This window comes from Chroicocephalus ridibundus, chromosome 1 (genome assembly GCF_963924245.1).
Source record: "Chroicocephalus ridibundus chromosome 1, bChrRid1.1, whole genome shotgun sequence".
Lineage (NCBI taxonomy): Eukaryota > Metazoa > Chordata > Aves > Charadriiformes > Laridae > Chroicocephalus > Chroicocephalus ridibundus.
In genome coordinates, this window is record NC_086284.1 from 125,352,578 (window position 1) to 125,369,671 (window position 17,094).

Consider the following 17,094-nt stretch of genomic DNA (forward strand, 5'->3'; position numbering starts at 1 on the left):
TGTCTGTCTCGATGTCATAATTTTTTTTTCATGTTTGCTCTTAGCTACTCAGAGTCCAGCCTTGAAAACCATATCTCTACCTTCTGCAGAAACCAGACAGATGGAGATGGGTAATCAGCAGATTATTTTAATGATTTTTTTCCATTATCTTAGCATCATGTAGACCTGCTTTAGAATCTTGGCTACCAACACTCACAGCAAGCTGCTTATTCACCATTCTTGTGTCTGTGTAACTAGCTGAAAAACATATTTGTTACTGGCCTAGAAACTGCTTAAAGGCAGTGTTGTCATATCTCCTTGTGAGTTATTTCTTATTGTATAGCTTGTATTTCTTTTTGTATAGCTGCAGCTCTTATCCCAGAAAATTTAATAAGAATATAAGAATTCTTTCGGGCATGTGGAACTCAAATTTTGAGGCCAGAAGACTGTATTGCAAGCCATCATTTCCTGATGTCATGGCACAGTTGTCTCACGTCTCACTTTCAGGCCATCTGCCATCTTGCTTAGCTTTGCATTGGCATCATCTGGAATTGCACAGCCTCCACTAAGGTATTTGATGCTAATCCATTAAGTCACAGGTCTCAGCATTTTAAGCTCAGGTTCTTTTTTCAGCTTTTGAGGAAACACAGCCTGTTTCTTCAGGATCCAAAACATCTGGTACCACAGAAGTGCAACCAACCAGATCTGGTAATGATTTCTCATAAGATTAATCCTCTTGACAGGAATTTTTGGAGGAGACATAGTCCCTCTCATTAAATAGTTTGTTCAGTTTGACATAAATTAAGAATAACTGCAGGTATGAAATTGCTGTATCAAATAGCAGGTTTCATTATGACATTTTATATGAAATATTGAACTAGTAGTTTGGAGGTTTTTCCATATTTGGCTACAGCATGTAATTCTTAGCTTTAAAATTAAATTGGACTTACAGTAAATACTAAATTTAAATAGGCCTGTCCCTGCCTGAGTTTCGTAAGTGGAATATCCTGATTTGCTCAAGTACTCAGAGTCCTAAGAAATTAATGGAAACTTCAGAAATTCCAACACCTTTTGAAAATTTAGCTCTTCTTTTAGCCTTTCTGTATAAACATAGACATAATTCTAAGTGCCCAGATTTCAAAATTGGCACTATAAGAACATGTCATTGAAGATTCAGACACTGGCTAGTTGGTCCTTAGAAATTTTCTATCATGTGTTTCTCTTATTTCATAGGTGAGTTTGTAAGAGCTAGTTATTTACCTGGGGCCACTGACATTTATCCAAAAGAAGAAGAAAAAAAAAAGTAAGATGGGAGCCAGTTGGAAAGATTTCACTTCATTAGCATGCCAATAGTGTGATGCCTGATGCATACGTTTTTGGAAGAAATTAATTTTTGAATCTGTTACTAAAGGGGAGACTGAGAGCAACTGTCAGCTATTCACATGTCTGACAAAAGACAGTTTATATGTTTCATTTGGTACAGTTCCTGTTTTGTCATCCTTTTTCCTTCTCCAGTTTCAGCACCAGGATATCCTCCTTCTTGATCCTTGAAATTCTAGACCAAAATTCTGCGCAGTCCCAGCTTGCTAATTTTTACTCATAATTTGTTCTCCTTTTTGAGCCATGGTAGCTCTGAGGCAATTAAGTCTTTTAACTCGAGATTATCTTTCTGGATTTAGGTGACAGGAAGCCTCTTTCTTCAAGATCCAAAACATCTGGCATGCCAGAAATGCCACCAATCTCAGCTGGTAATGATATCTCTCTTCACTGTAGTTCTCCTGACATCAAGGCAGTCTCACAAAAGGCATAGCAATGTTTTGCTAAATGGAGGGTTTATTCTGACTTGCTCTGTATAAAACTGTAACTAAGAGAGAGCACAGTTGTATCTGCTGCAATGTTTGAGAAATTTGGAATGAAATGTTGGAATGATAGGATTAATTTTTCTTGTTTGTTAAAGATTAGCTAGATTGTCCTATGGGCTTGTCATCCATTTTTTGGTGAAGGATTGACTTTATATTGAGGCCTGTTATTTGGCATGGTTAAATAAGTGCTAACATGTCAAATTTGGTCCTTTTGTACATCGGATGCAAAAGCTTCTCCATAGGTGGAAAAAGCCTTAGCCGCTGTTCTTAAGAATACTCTGTGAGTTTTTAACCACGGGAAAATGCCAGTTACTGATATGGTTAGTGAGTCATTGAAAGTTTCCAGGAAAGGCTCACGTAGAAGGGATGTGAACAGAAGGGTTTCAATTTCTAAATTGAATTTTTCTAAAAAAATCCCAGAGAATTCACTAGGCACCACTTCCTTATTGCCACCAACTTCTTCGTCTTTGTGCATGTTTGAAAACTGTGACCAACAGTCTTGCCTCCCTTACATCGGGAGTCAAACCCAAAGTGTAGCAAAGATGCGCTGTGCAAATGAGCATACATAGACATTTTACACTGGTTTATGTGTTAGGTTATGCATTACATCTGTACAAAATTAGCATAAGAGAGTATAAGGAAGACATTTCAGGGAAGTTACTTGATCTTCAGTGTACAATGGGATGATGGACTGTAAAAGTCTAAGTAGTTGAAAGACGTGCTAGAATTCTGCAGAAAAGTTGCCTTTGGTGACTTGTTTGTGGGCAGTTCTCTACAGAGTCACCACACTTTATTAGGCCAGGGACTAAGATGTCTGACCCATAGAATGAAGGCTTTGGGAGATTTTAGGGAAAAGTGAGATCACATCTTGAATTCTCAATCCAATGGTGGGACTCTTGGTTCCTATTTTCCCTCCGCAATGACTGTTGGCATCTTTCAGCAAAATGTAAGGAGTGGTTTTGTGAAGTAGACATCTAGCCATTTTTCTGCTGATGGTGAGCCATTTAGCTACTGAGTTTCTAACAGTATTGTGTTAGTTGCAAACGCAGCAAGACGGCTGACTGCTGATTTGGTGACTGAGTCATGAGATATTGCCAGGAGAAGGGATGTATTGCCTTAAACGCAGACATTTGGGGTGTTGTGAGCCGGTGCTGCTTGTACTGCTGTGGGAAGTCTGTGTGGATGTCTGAAGATCATTTCCATGTCTGACCGCAGCAAGCCAGAGACCGGACCTGGAATCCACCTCATCTGCTTCAGCAGAAACCACAAGGACTGTGATGGGTAAATAGCAATTTTACCAGCAATTCCCTTTGTATGTTGATCACTTAGGCAGCGCGTTCCTCTGCAGCGATGAGCCTGTTGGGATGTTTTGATGTGCTGAAAAGTGAGTCCACAAATGCGATGGGTCCCTTATGGCTCCGTGTTAGGACTTGCTCCATTTGCACGCTTTCTGCTGCCGTTTTTTGGGGTTCCACTTCTGGGTTTACTCTGCTACCTTGGGCTACCTACGCCACTTGAAAGATAGCATCATGCTGCTACGGGGAGCAATGCTGTGACATGGAAGCCTGCCGCAAGCAGGGCCATGTCTCCTTGTTTATAGCTCTGTCTTGATACCACCCATGTGACAGCAGCCTGTCTGAGGACCTGAAGGTGGTTTTTGTGTTTGATCTTAGCTACTCGAAGACCGAGGCCGAAGTCCACCACCCCTTCTTCCCTGGCAACCCAGCAAACCGTGATGGGTAACTAGCAAACCCCCTTCTTTTTCCATTTTCCTCTTTCTCTCTGGCTCCCCATCACGCTTCTCTTCCCAACCACCTGGCATCCTTGTCACCTTCCATGGAGAGTATGAAGACTTGTTGGTGCAGCTTGGCTTGCCAAAGCACTCGCCACTCTTGGTCTGCGTTTCACTGGTTTGATCCCATGCTTTTTCCATTGCTGATGAGCATTTTTGGCAGGGATTGAGGGACAGCTTGTGCAGAGAACATAATATCGCACCTTGCCTTCACATGCCCTTCCCCAGCTTCTTTGTGTTTTGGTAGCAGTCTTTCTTCCTCTGACACATTCAAATACGACAGCGTTCTTAAGAGGCACATTCCGTCTGTGCTGGGAGAAGAGGACAGCACTGCAGTGCAGCTGCCCACCAGGGTTTCCTTGTCCAAGGGTGCAGCTATTGGTTGCTTCACTGCTGGCTTTGAAGGTGGCCGGTTGTCATCTGCGCACACCTTTGCATTGTCGTTACCTGGAACTGGGAATGCTTTGCTCTACAGCTGCTTTTGAGGTCACGTTAGGGTTTTAAGAACGATGCCTCTTTTCAGCTCCGGGTGAATCACAGCGTGTTTCTTCAAGTTTCAAAACACCGGCAGCCTTTGGCACCTGGCTGTGCTGCCAGCCTAATTTGGTAATGACATTTCTTGCAGTTCTGGTAACAATGCAAGACAGGAAATGTCCCAAGAGATGTTGTGGTGCGTTTAGCTGAACTGTTATTTCTCTTGGGCCTGCTTTGAGGTGAAGCAAAAGTGTAGAGATGAAACTGCTGTAAGTGAAAAGCCGTACGTACTCAAGACATTGGATAGGATACTTAACCACAATGGGTGGAGATGCTCACGCCGATAGCTTCTTTCACACTGGGAGGTATACAAGACCAGTCCTGTAGCCTGGCAGTATTTTTTGGCCCATGAAGTAACGAAAGCATTATGTGAGCAGGCTGGTAAGCCTACAGACCTGAAGTCACGTGCAAGTTAGAAGTGTAATGAACCGTATCTTGCAATGTTATTGTGGCAATATGCCTGAGGCAGTCTTGCTTTCATATCACCTGAGGTATGTCACGAACATAGGGTCTTTTCCAGGGAAGTTACATTTTTTGGTTTGCATTATTTAAAGGACTTTTCTTAGATTTCTTGTTTTCACTCTGGAGAAATCAGATACTTGTATCAGATATAAATTTGGCTGGGCTAAGGCTCAGCTAAGGATATTACTTTCTCTTTCCCTTTCTGGTGTTGTTGGGATCCCTTATTATGATCTTTAATTTTTTGCCAATTTTTTTAACTGGATTTGTTTCAGTATCATCGTGTCATAAATTTCCTTTCTCTTTGCCTCCCTTTGCCCAGTGTTCTTGTGGTTTTTCAGTCTTACATTCTTACTAACCTCATGGAAATTTTTTTCATTCTACTTGTGACGTTCCATTTCATTTTTTGCATCATCATTATGTGTTTTTATACATCTTTGCATATTATCCTCTTTCTTTTTAAAATTTTGCTTATTTTGCAGAATGGATTTTTTTGTTTCTTCATTTCCTTAGTATTTGAACGCTAAACCATCAAGTCCATTGTTGACGATGATGCCATGGTGTGATGGTTCATGTATCTTTTAAATAATAAGCCACAATTTTTTTTCCAGCCTCACATGACTTTCTTCATGTTACTTCCACTCCCCAAAAATCTACGTCTGCAAAAATGTCAGAGCGAGAGACTGGTAAATGGCTTTTGTTTTATTTCCAATCCTTGATCTCTCTTGATATTTTAGTAATACTATTCCAGTGTTTGTTATTTGTCCTGTCTTTTTAATGTTGCCTGCAGTGGTCTTTCATTTGTTCATTAAGGCTTCATGTTATTTGTAATAATTGCCAGTGTCCAGCAGTTGTAGCCTCACGTGGGCGATCCTGATATGATCTGTCTATTTCAGCATAGTATCGTATTACTGAAGGGTGGTCGGGGGGAGAGTTGGTCAGAATTCAGTAGATGAGAGGAAATTGTTGAGCTTTGATGAATTTTGAGTTGTCACTATATCCTTTGAGGAGGGAATGTTTTGTCTTTAGCAGTGAAGTGGAATTGGGTAAATGATCATGAACATCGTCTGGAGATTAGCTTATTACAACATACATACACTATACATGTTTTCCCTTGTCTTATTTGTTAAACTTTGGTCAGAGTTCTTTTAGTTTCTCCTCACAGATAAATTTAGAAAAGTCTTAGCTTTTATCGCAGAATTCATACTGAACACAAACATGATGCAGCTGTGTTAATACTCCATGGGTGGTACCGACAGTTATCCTGCCTCTGCGTGAATGCAATATTTTTGTTTCCCTTTAAAGCTGAGAACTCTGTTTTATCCAAGGTCATTTCAGTCAAATCAAATTATCTTCATTAGGCTTTTAGCAGCTAGTCATGTGTGACATTACTGCTTCCTGTGGCACGTTCTCTCAGAACTACCACAGCATTCTCTCTTGATGTAAAGAATCAGGCTACTTAGATTTCTTATTACTTGTTCTTCGATTTCAATCAGTCATGAGTGTTCTTAAAATCAAGAGCACCTACTCTTCAGCTTTTCAGATACCACTGCCCACAGACATAGACCACGTTTCTTTCATGCTGGCTGCATAATTTTTCTATTGGAAATCACTGTCTTAGTGATCTGAAAGAACCTGATTTTTTTTGCATTTGTGTTTTCATTGAAATATTGTCATTAAAACATAAAGGTGTTTTTAAGCCATTTTTCATCGAAGGATGGTCTTTCTCAGTAATCCTGTTTATATCAAAGTAACTTTGTGGTAGTTGTGGGGAAAATCCAATCCGTGGGCAAAATATGAATTTGTTGACTGTGTTCAGGAAAGTGTTTTGATGCTACCTCTGTGAAGACTGTCTGCCTCTGTATCTCAAGACTTTTTCTCTTTTGTTAGCTGTTTTGTTAGCTTCCCACAGAGGAGCTTTGATCAACATCTCTTTCTTACCTTGTAACCAGATGTATAGCAATAGGTAAATAGCACATACTTGCATTATAGTTTCTACTTTCTTGTCACTGCCCTGGGCTGTAGTAAGACCAGGAGTCATTATCCTTAAATAAAATGTGTCTCTCGGGTTTCTTGTGCAAAACTTTAATGTCAACTATTTCTTTTTTATTAGCAAATAGAAAGCATTCTGCTCAGACTGAATAACTGAGGAGCATATAAATTACTGTAAGCAGTTTTATGTAGGTTTAGTTCTTATTAGAAATTTTCTCTGCCTAAACTCTTCAAAGAGATACAAATTCCGTGTCTTGGAAGTGTAATAGATATGAGAATACCACTCTGATTGGACTCAGGTTGTATCCATACCATAGGAGGCATCAGCTTGGTTGTTCTTCTGGTAGTTATCCTACAGCTGACTCTCAGGCCATTTACTGTCTTCATTTTTATTTGTATCATTTTTCCCTTTTACAGAACAGCTTCTGACAGCTAGGTATTGTGGTATTTTAGGGGCTTTGATGTCACTGCAAGTTTTAAAACTCGGATTCTCTTTTCAGCTGCTGATGAAACACAGATTATTTCTTCAGGATCCACAATGTTTGCTATTCCAGAAATGCCATCAACAAAATATGGTAATGACATTTCTTGAAAATGTAGCTTTACTAGTGTTAGGAATTCTCACAAGAAATGTCCTTATACTTTTAGTTGTATTGTTAATTTACACTTCTTTACCTTGGGGTTAATATTTTTACAGGAAGAAGGTGGTATATTGCTGGTTTTGGGATCACAATGTTGAAATAGTAGGCTTTTAGGATTATCATGACACAGAATAGTGGAGTATTACAGTCATATATTTTTCTCTTTGTAATTTCATATTGCACACAAATTATGATTTTTCTGGAAGTTTTAAGGACGGAGATGACTCAGATTATCGTTGTTTATTTGTACTTTGGTTGAACATGAATTTCATCATACTATAATTTACATCAATATTTAGCCCTGCCCTGATTCAGCTGTCCTGATTTTGCGAAAGTGCCATATCAAGAAATTCCCTGAAATCAGTATAACTACCAGCAGCCACCAGTAGATAGTTATTATAAACAAATATATAAATAAGCAATGGTACTTTTGTCACTCATGATACTCTGTTTCTGCAGTGTAACTTCCCTAAAATTTTTTGCTTCAAAATTATGATTACAGAAATGTTTATTGTGATAAAAAGTGATTAGACAGGTTCAAGCTGAATGTGGCATTTATTTGGTTTGGGTTTTTTACAGTAACTTTTCAAATACCTTTGCAAACCTGTTATATTTAACTCAAATAAAGTGGAACTGGGTAAATTATTATGATGTTTTCTTAATGTCTAATAACATACTTTCTCAGACAAGCACCAATATATTTTCTTTTACTGGCATCTGGTTGTGAAAACTTACTCTTCAGCCTCTTTTATTTCAGGTTTTAGGATAAATTCTAAAGCCTCTCAACAGTTCTTGTTTTACAGAACATTATATATGTGTTGTTAGGTTAATATTCATGATTCTGACAATTTTCCTGTCTCTCTGTGAATGAAATGGCTTCTTTCTTTCTGAAGCTGAAAATTTTATACAACTTCATGCTGTTTCAAGTTGTTTGCACTGTGAATGTTCATTTGATGGAATTTTTTTCAGCATCTGGCATACTGGGTGCCCCTTCCAGCCTCAGTTATGCTGTCTTTCACTGATTCTGAGATACTGCTTTAAGTTGATACCACATGCTTTTGTTATGCAGTGAACCATTCCCACATGACTTTGAAAAATGCAGGCTAGCTGGATTTAATGTGTATCCCACATTGCAACAAGTGTGTTTATAAACTAAATGATAAAGTTTCTAAATTTGATGTTTAGTAGTGAGCTTTTGTGTGCAAACAAAGCGATGCTTCTGTAACTTCAGCTATAAATTTACTCTATGTCTTTGCCCAAAGAGGTCATCTACAGGCTTTTTTCCATGCCAGACGTATACATTTTCTGGCTTGCGTGCATAAAGTGATGTTTTTAGGTTGAATTTAGCCATGACTTATAACTTTATGCCTAATTTCTAAAGTGAAGACATGCTGTATCAAAATAATATTAGGTATTTGCAGCTCCTTATTTAAAAGACTTATCTGGAACATCCAAACTAAAGTGTAGAGGATAAGGGGTTTGCTGTCAGCTGTTGCTATTGGATAGAATTTTATGCAGACATAGAATAGAAATACTTTAATAATAGAATTTTATGCAAAAATAGAATAGAATCAGATGCAGGCAGCTGGCCTTGTAGTAAATGCCTCAAAATTAGATGTTATGTATCAAAAAAAAAAACCAAAACCAAGACAAACAATGGAGTAAGCTACCACAAATATCAATTAAAAGTTTGTATACAAGAAATCTAAAATAAATGTAGACCTTTTTGACCTGCTAATAAAGGGCCAGAGATTCCCTTATCTAAAGACTGATCTCACTCATCATTTCAAGATTGTTTTCATATTTGATCTTAGCTACCCAGGGACCAGACCTGAAATTCACATCTCAACCCTCCATGGAAACCAGAGGGAGTGTGATAGGTAAATAGCATATAATTCCATCAGCTTTTCCATTCCTTGCCATCACTTCCATTGGCTGTTGACAGTGCTAAGATTCATTCAGACAAATTGTTTTGAAGTCTACTTGATGCTAGGGGTTTTTTCTTTCTTCCTTCCCCCCCCCCCCCCCCCCCCCGCCGCTGTCCTCAACTCAGTCATTTCTGTGTAATCAATGCTGAAGTATAATTTACTACACTGACTAAATATCCTACAGAACTACCTCTGCCAGCATACGTTGCCTTCAGTTTTCTTCTGGTAGTTGCAATTTTCTGTCAAAGAATAGGTATTTTAAAAAAAAAGGCCAGCGAAAAGAATTCTACCTAGCATGAGACACCAGAATTGACCCTACTTTATTTCACACCAGCTTCAGTGTTTATTTAACACCTCATTTCACAGCTGATCTTTAAAGCTGCTTCCATCTTGCTTGATCTCACATCAGTGTTGTCTTGAACCACCCAACAGCTGCTGTCGCAATACTGTGGCTCTGAAGTCAGTTCTCATTTTAACTCCAGATTTTCTTTCAGCTTTTGATGAAAAGCAGCACATTTCTTCAAGATTTGAAACATCTGTCAGCCAAGAAATGCCATCAGCTGTACCTGGTAATACTTGAAAATGTGATTTAAATAGAAATTCTCACAGCGATTTCATCAGACTTTTGATATGTTGTTAGTTAAGGTTAACATGAATCAGAATAACTACAGAACTGTCATAATTAATTTGCTCTCTCAAATACCAGGCAAACTTTTGCATGATGCTCTAAAACAGTAAATACTCTCTTCAAATTTCGGTTTACGTTCCTAATATATTTACAAGTCTGTATTGCTGTGCGTGATGATAACAGGCTTTGGTATGTCTTATTACATACAGTAGTGTTCTCTTTTTAAGTTGCAGTACTACAGACGGTAAGAGTGAAACCTAATATAAGTTTTATTTAAATCCCAGAATTAAACTGTTCTAATGGCTGAAAGTGTTGAGTAAGTCCTATAGAAATAACAGGATCAATAGCAATGAATATGTAGCTTCAAAAGTGTGGTGAATGGACCTTCAGAACCTTCATTTTAATATATTTAAAGCAGTTATTTAAGTTAGATACTTGGCTGCCTGTAAGTGAGACAGCATAGGTCCAAGGCTAATAGAAATAAAAGCACACTTTTCACATGTATTGCTGTACTGCTTGAGTACAACTTTTTAAACTAAACTGCACAATGCTGTAATTAAAGAAAGTATTTGCATCAAATTGATCTTGAGCTGGTGCCTCTATGGCAGATGTGATTCTTTTGAACACCCTTGAAACCTGTTATACCAGACTCCAGTAAAATTAAACTGGTTGGATGATGGTATTTTCTTGACATTTAAATTACTTACACTTATAAATGTATAATAAAGTTTTCCTGCTCTTCCTTGCCAACATTTATTCTTTAGGATTCTTCTACTTCCTGTGTTCAGAAAATAAGCTAAAACTTACCAATGTCTTTCAAAATGACACTGAAGAAATGCAGTTTTATCAATGCTTGAGGTTCTGCTTGTTTTACTGTCCCTGCATAAAAATATGTTTTGTTTCCTTTCAGTAATGGTGATTCCATCCAAAGTCTGTTTCAAGTTGTTGCCATAACTCCCTTGCAGTAAAAAGTGGACTAAATGAGTATTTGACAGGAAACTTTTAGTAGCTATCCAGCTGCCTGTAATTGCAGGTTAATGGCAAAGCTTGCAGATTCCAACTAAACATTCTTAAAATCAAGAAATGGAGATGAGCTAAGTTTTATGCATTTATTCTTAAAATGTATTAATCAGTATTTATTATTAATGCATCTTCCAAACTGAGCAATAACTTACAAGCAAGTGCCTTACCAGAACGTTTCAGTGATTGTTTCTATATATTGATATAATACATCCAAGTTCAATTCCTTATTTTGCATGCTTTGCCTATAAAGGAAGTTGTACTACACACTTCAGACCAATTTCCCAACACTTACAGTTTTTGGGAGAATGGAGAAAATCATCTCTGATCTAGTCTGGAATTCAACATAAACATATCATGCAAAGATAAGTCCCACATTTGAAGGAGAGTTAAAAATGTGATGCAATATGATAATAATGTTTAATTAACATATTCTAGGCATAGGCTTGATATGAGATGGGGACCATTAGCATGTACAGTTGTTTGTATTTAAAGGACTTCCTTGGAATAATCTAATGAATTCTGGTTTTTAGTTTTGTGTGGGTGTGTTGAGAAGGGGAGGAAGGGGCGAAAAGAGAGTGAACAGCAGGATCTTTCAACTAAAGGGAGGTGGGGAAATCCAACCATACAGTGAGGACTGCAGTGAAATACTTGCTTATATGTTATTTCCTCTGGAGTGGGGCTCTTAGTGATATTAATGATCTTTCTTAAAACCCTATTGCTTAGTTGGTCACTGTTTTATTAGTCGTTTTTAGCAAATGTTTACTTGCCAAGATTCTTCAAGCCTGTTTGAACTCTTCCTCATTTCTTGAAGACTGATTAATGACTTCACATTTATTGTGCTCTACAGAGCTACACAACCCAAAAAACTAACATGGTTATTCAGGTAATGAACAATACTTTAAATCTAGACTTACTTTTTTCCTTTAAAACCACAATGTTATCACTTGTGCAGAAACTGACTACTTCAAGATGACTTTTGCATTTGATTTAGCTACATAGGGACTAGTTCTCAAGTTTACATCTCATCCTTTTTGGAAACTAGACAAACAGTGATGGGTAAACAATGTGGAATTCCATTTTAGTTTTTATCTCATTTCCACTTGCTTCCTTTTTTCTGCTGTGAACACGTTTGCTTCTAAGTCTAAATGGGAAGCCTGTTAAAGAACTGTTTTGCGTCAATCGGTTCTTGATCAGCAGCTAGAAAGGATTTTTTGGTACAAAGTACTAAGGGACTGGTCTTTTATACCAACTTGTAACAATTTAATTTTTCTGTTGGTGTAATTTAAACTCGAGAAAGTGTAAAACAAGAAGATTCTTAGGAGTTCTGCCACACATCAGCTGTTGGATCCTGTTGTCACCATATTGGGCTGCATATCTTTCTCTTTATTCAAATAATACAGAGAGGACTTTTAAGCATTCATTATCTTGCTTGCGTTTGCAGTTACATCATCTTGAACAACACAACTTGTGCTGGGTAGTGTGTCGTGCTATCCCAGCAACAGTGAGATTCCTCAGCATTTTAAATCCAGATTTTCTTTTCAGCTCTTAATGAAACACAGATAGTTTCACAATTCATGTCTAAAGCATCTGGAGTCCCGGAAATACCATCAATCCAATCTGGTAATGGCATTTCTTGCAAACTGAGTATTCTTGACAGTGAGGAATTATCAGAAGAGTTCTGCATGTGCTTTTGGTGAAATGTTGGTTTAATTTTCTTTACTTTGGGGATAAGAACTGCAGGATAAAAATTCTACATCGGGTACTACTTTTGTTTAAGGCAATGTTTATGATGTTTACAGTGCTGGATTATGGTTTTTTTAACTCTTAGTTCACTTGTGCAGTACTGATTGTTGCTGTTACCCATAATTGACATTGACCAATTATATAACTTTATGTAATAGAATTTTATACTATAATGTCCTGGACACTTCTGTGCCTGTGAAATACTGTGAGGCTGGTAATCAAAGTTTAACTTCTCCATTATATGCAGAGTATCCTGATACAGATAACTTCTATATTACTTGAAGATATACTGCTTTTTATAGTATATTTACTTTGTTATTACTATAGTGAAGTTTTGTGGTTATTGGTATTCAAGATGTCTTCCTGGTCAGTTACAATATTGGGCGGTGTGTGAGGTGTGTAGGAAATTCTCTTTGTAGATTTATTTTCTTTTGCCTGTTGATGTTCACTTGTGGTTTTAAAAGAGTTAAAAAGTTGTTAAAGTTGTAAACACTGCAGTTGTGCAGAATATTCAAGTATATTTCTCATGAAGAGAAATACTATGTCACTATACTGTAGTGACAATATTTGTATCAAGGAGATGAAAGAGCACAGTGGGAATTGCACACCAAGTTCAGGGTTTTTTTTAAGTAGCTCAAGACTCAGTAGCTCAGATATGTTTAGGAGGAAAAAGAAATATATGGGTTTTTTGGGGAGATTAAAGGTTTGTCGGCCTTCTGCATGTATCCTAAAGAATCAAGCCAGTTTCTTTAATACTTCTCTTTCTCCATAGGAAAAATTTAATGCTGAACACAGGAACTCTCCTTTTCTTTTTTTCGGTATACTCTGAACCTTGTTTTCTACTGCAGACCTCTACAGATATTTGCAACTATTCTGTAGCATTCCCCTGTACACTGCTGTGTTTAACAGTTCTTTAACTCAGTGCTAGTAAAGGTGCAAACATTGGCTAGGTGATTTAGAAAACATATTTGTGGAGCTCTTGTTATTCCCATTTTTCAGCAAACAAAATGAAGATGGAGAGGACAGTAAATAGGCCAGAGTCACAGAGAAGCATTTAGTCAAATAGATCATAAAAAGGGAGAAATTTCTGAAACTCTTTCAATCCATCCCCTGTTCAATCAAGTCTACGAACTTTTATTGCATTTTCCAAGGATTTTGTTTGCTTAGACTGGAGGAGTCTAAGAGAGTTCTTTCAGAACTAGAGTTCCATGTTCGAAATTTTTTCTGTGTTGGTCCACCAAATTTCTGCTGTTCCCCTCTTCCTATAACGTGTTCTTGGAATTGGGATGGCAGTTTCAAAATTTTGATTCCATTTTCTGAGGTATCTATTATCTGACCTATCTTCTGCTTGTGTTAAGAATTTGCTCTATGCTTTTATCAGAAACCCTCTTTTTTTCAGTAATATATATTCTTATACAAGTAAAGGGATTTTTATCATAATCTTTGCATCTCACTGTTGTCATTTGCATATCTGTTCACTAATTTCTGGAAAATAAATGTGGCTCTTCTTTTAGCTCATACTTGTCTAACAGTATGGATATGAGATTCTGTCTGTTTGAAGTACTTCCTACCTCTCTGGGATGAAAACCTGCTCCTGTGTATTAAGGAGATGTGGTTCCATTAGAGATTCTTACAGATTTCGGTTAAGAAAGCACAAGTTGGTTTTCTTCTAGTACTTGGCTCAACTCCTGATGGAAATCCTTAAGTTCAACTGTATACATTTTTCTGCAGAGAAGCTATTGTTTCCTTTCTTCCCAGGCATATATCATTTTCACCCCAAAGTTCGATTTTTAAGGGTGGTGAAGAATATAGTAATCAGAGCTAGTTAACTGTTTTTCAGATTAAATATGAGGTGATCATATCCAAAAGTTGACAGTATCTTTGATGCGGGGTGAAGTTCTGTCTATATTTTCATTGACTAGTTCCCAATTTAGAGTTTGAAAATGTTTCTTTGATGCAAGAAAGTCGATTTTGCGATCTGTTATTTGTTGCAGTTAAAAGGCAGCTCTGAAACACCATGACTGCCATTATTGCCTACTAGGAGCAGGGTTTAAGTGGTGATTACAGTTTTTTGGTGATACAGAGTGACAAAAAAATTCATGTATGATTTATTTAGTAGGAAGATTATACCTGAGAAACCACAATTTAAATACTGATTTATTTGGATGCGATTAAAGTGATGCTTTCATACACAGAGAGAGACTGCCATAACATCTCAAGATAGTTTCCATCTCTGATCTTAGCTCTCCCAAGACCAGTCCTGGAGCCCTCATCTTTTCCTTCTCTGGAAACCACGAGGACAGTGATGGGTAAACAGTAATTCCACCATAATTTCTATCATTTTTGTCAATACTTAAATATGAAAAGCATTATTTTAAAATTTAGTCAAAACCTTTTGATTTATTTTTTTCCTGTTAGTGGCAATGCCAACTGTGTCAGTCAGTATATAAATGACTGTGGTCAGTCACTTATATAAATGTTAACAAGAGATACTTAATTGTTAAGCTTCTCAATCCCTCTTCATAATTTTCTGCTCTGTAGGCCTAGTTCACTAAAAGGTTATCTGTTTGTATTCTGCATTTACTCAGCAGGGCCGCCTTGATTAAAAAATGGAATAATACTCTTGTGAATGCCAATATTTATGTTAAAAAGCTGAATGTAATATGGGATTCATTCATTTAAACTCTGTACTGACACTGCTTTGAAAAATGCTGTTCATCTGTAATACCTGAAGGCAGTTTTCTGCCTTTTTTTGAATCTTAGTTACTCAGAGACCAAAGCTGAAATCTACTTCTCCTTACTTTGCAAGCCAAGGAACAGTGGAGGGTAAATATATTTTCATTTTTTCTTTTCCCCTGCCATCACTTGACATAATTTTCATCTACTTTGAGCAATACCTATGTTTCTTAATGCACTTTGGCTTGCAAAAACACTTGCCAAACTAACAACATGATTCTGATGTTTGGACTGATGCTTTTTTACATAACTTGAAAAATCACTTTTTGTAGGGGCAGCTGGCAAAATGCATTTGTCACGCAATGTGTATCTCTAAATGCAGTTTTTATTTTTAAAATTCTTTCTAGAATGAAATATTCCAATATGGCAGAAATACAATTTTACTTCCCCTTAGTCTTGCTATTGATGTATAGCTGTCTCATAGATTCCTTAGAGGAAATCAGTTATTTTCTCCTCTTTCGTTTCACTAACTTGAGCGCTGAAGTTCAAGCTTGATGAAGAGGTATGTTACTCATTGGCTTGGAGAATAACCTAAGGGAAGAATGTGGATTTTCAGATGTTATGGGGAATGGTGAGGCCTTTTGTGGGAATGGTGAGGCCTTATACAGTCGTTCTTAGTAAAAACAATAATAATAATAATAATAGTGACAATAACAGTAAGAAAATACCTTTTGGAAAAATTATTGAACTTCCAAGGAGAGGTGGAGTTATGACTATGAATACTGATAGGATAATGTCCAATTTATTCCTTCATGCTGCAGTAAGAAAATATTTAGTATTTGGGTTGCTTGCTTTTGAGAGGTACCCACCACCTGTCATCTTGAATTGCGAATACAAAAGATGACTCTCTTGGCTCCCATGTTCAGTCTGCAATGACTGTTTTTGGGCATCTTTCAGCAAAATGTAAGGAGTGGTTTTGTGAAGTAGACATCTAGCCATTTTTCTGCTGATGGCGAGCCATTTAGCTACTGAGTTTCTAACAGTATTGTGTTAGTTGCAAACGCAGCAAGACGGCTGACTGCTGATTTGGTGACTGAGTCATGAGATATTGCCAGGAGAAGGGATGTATTGCCTTAAACGCAGACATTTGGGGTGTTGTGAGCCGGTGCTGCTTGTACTGCTGTGGGAAGTCTGTGTGGATGTCTGAAGATCATTTCCATGTCTGACCGCAGCAAGCCAGAGACCGGACCTGGAATCCACCTCATCTGCTTCAGCAGAAACCACAAGGACTGTGATGGGTAAATAGCAATTTTACCAGCAATTCCCTTTGTATGTTGATCACTTAGGCAGCGCGTTCCTCTGCAGCGATGAGCCTGTTGGGATGTTTTGATGTGCTGAAAAGTGAGTCCACAAATGCGATGGGTCCCTTATGGCTCCGTGTTAGGACTTGCTCCATTTGCAAGCTTTCTGCTGCCGTTTTTTGGGGTTCCACTTCTGGGTTTACTCTGCTACCTTGGGCTACCTACGCCACTTGAAAGATAGCATCATGCTGCTACGGGGAGCGATGCTGTGACATGGAAGCCTGCCGCAAGCAGGGCCATGTCTCTTTGTTTATAGCTCTGTCTTGATACCACCCATGTGACGGCAGCCTGTCTGAGGACCTGAAGGTGGTTTTTGTGTTTGATCTTAGCTACTCGAAGACCGAGGCCGAAGTCCACCACCCCTTCTTCCCCGGCAACCCAGCAAACCGTGATGGGTAACTAGCAAACCCCCTTCTTTTTCCATTTTCCTCTTTCTCTCTGGCTCCCCATCACGCTTCTCTTCCCAACCACCTGGC

At 37.9% G+C, this 17,094-nt stretch overlaps 1 protein-coding gene across 2 annotated transcripts in view; it reads left to right on the forward strand.

Annotated features, from left to right (window-relative positions):
* Positions 1-17,094, forward strand: part of ABI3BP (ABI family member 3 binding protein) — a 162,415-nt gene that overhangs the window by 71,428 nt on the left and 73,893 nt on the right. For both annotated transcript variants that reach the window (XM_063350175.1, XM_063350184.1), the window contains exons 13-24: positions 45-110; positions 613-687; positions 1,659-1,727; positions 3,057-3,122; positions 3,515-3,580; positions 5,238-5,312; positions 7,119-7,193; positions 9,074-9,139; positions 9,682-9,756; positions 14,825-14,890; positions 16,490-16,555; positions 16,948-17,013. In XM_063350175.1, the coding sequence (XP_063206245.1) occupies positions 45-110; positions 613-687; positions 1,659-1,727; positions 3,057-3,122; positions 3,515-3,580; positions 5,238-5,312; positions 7,119-7,193; positions 9,074-9,139; positions 9,682-9,756; positions 14,825-14,890; positions 16,490-16,555; positions 16,948-17,013 (831 nt within the window). The remainder of the gene's footprint in view (positions 1-44; positions 111-612; positions 688-1,658; positions 1,728-3,056; positions 3,123-3,514; positions 3,581-5,237; positions 5,313-7,118; positions 7,194-9,073; positions 9,140-9,681; positions 9,757-14,824; positions 14,891-16,489; positions 16,556-16,947; positions 17,014-17,094) is intronic.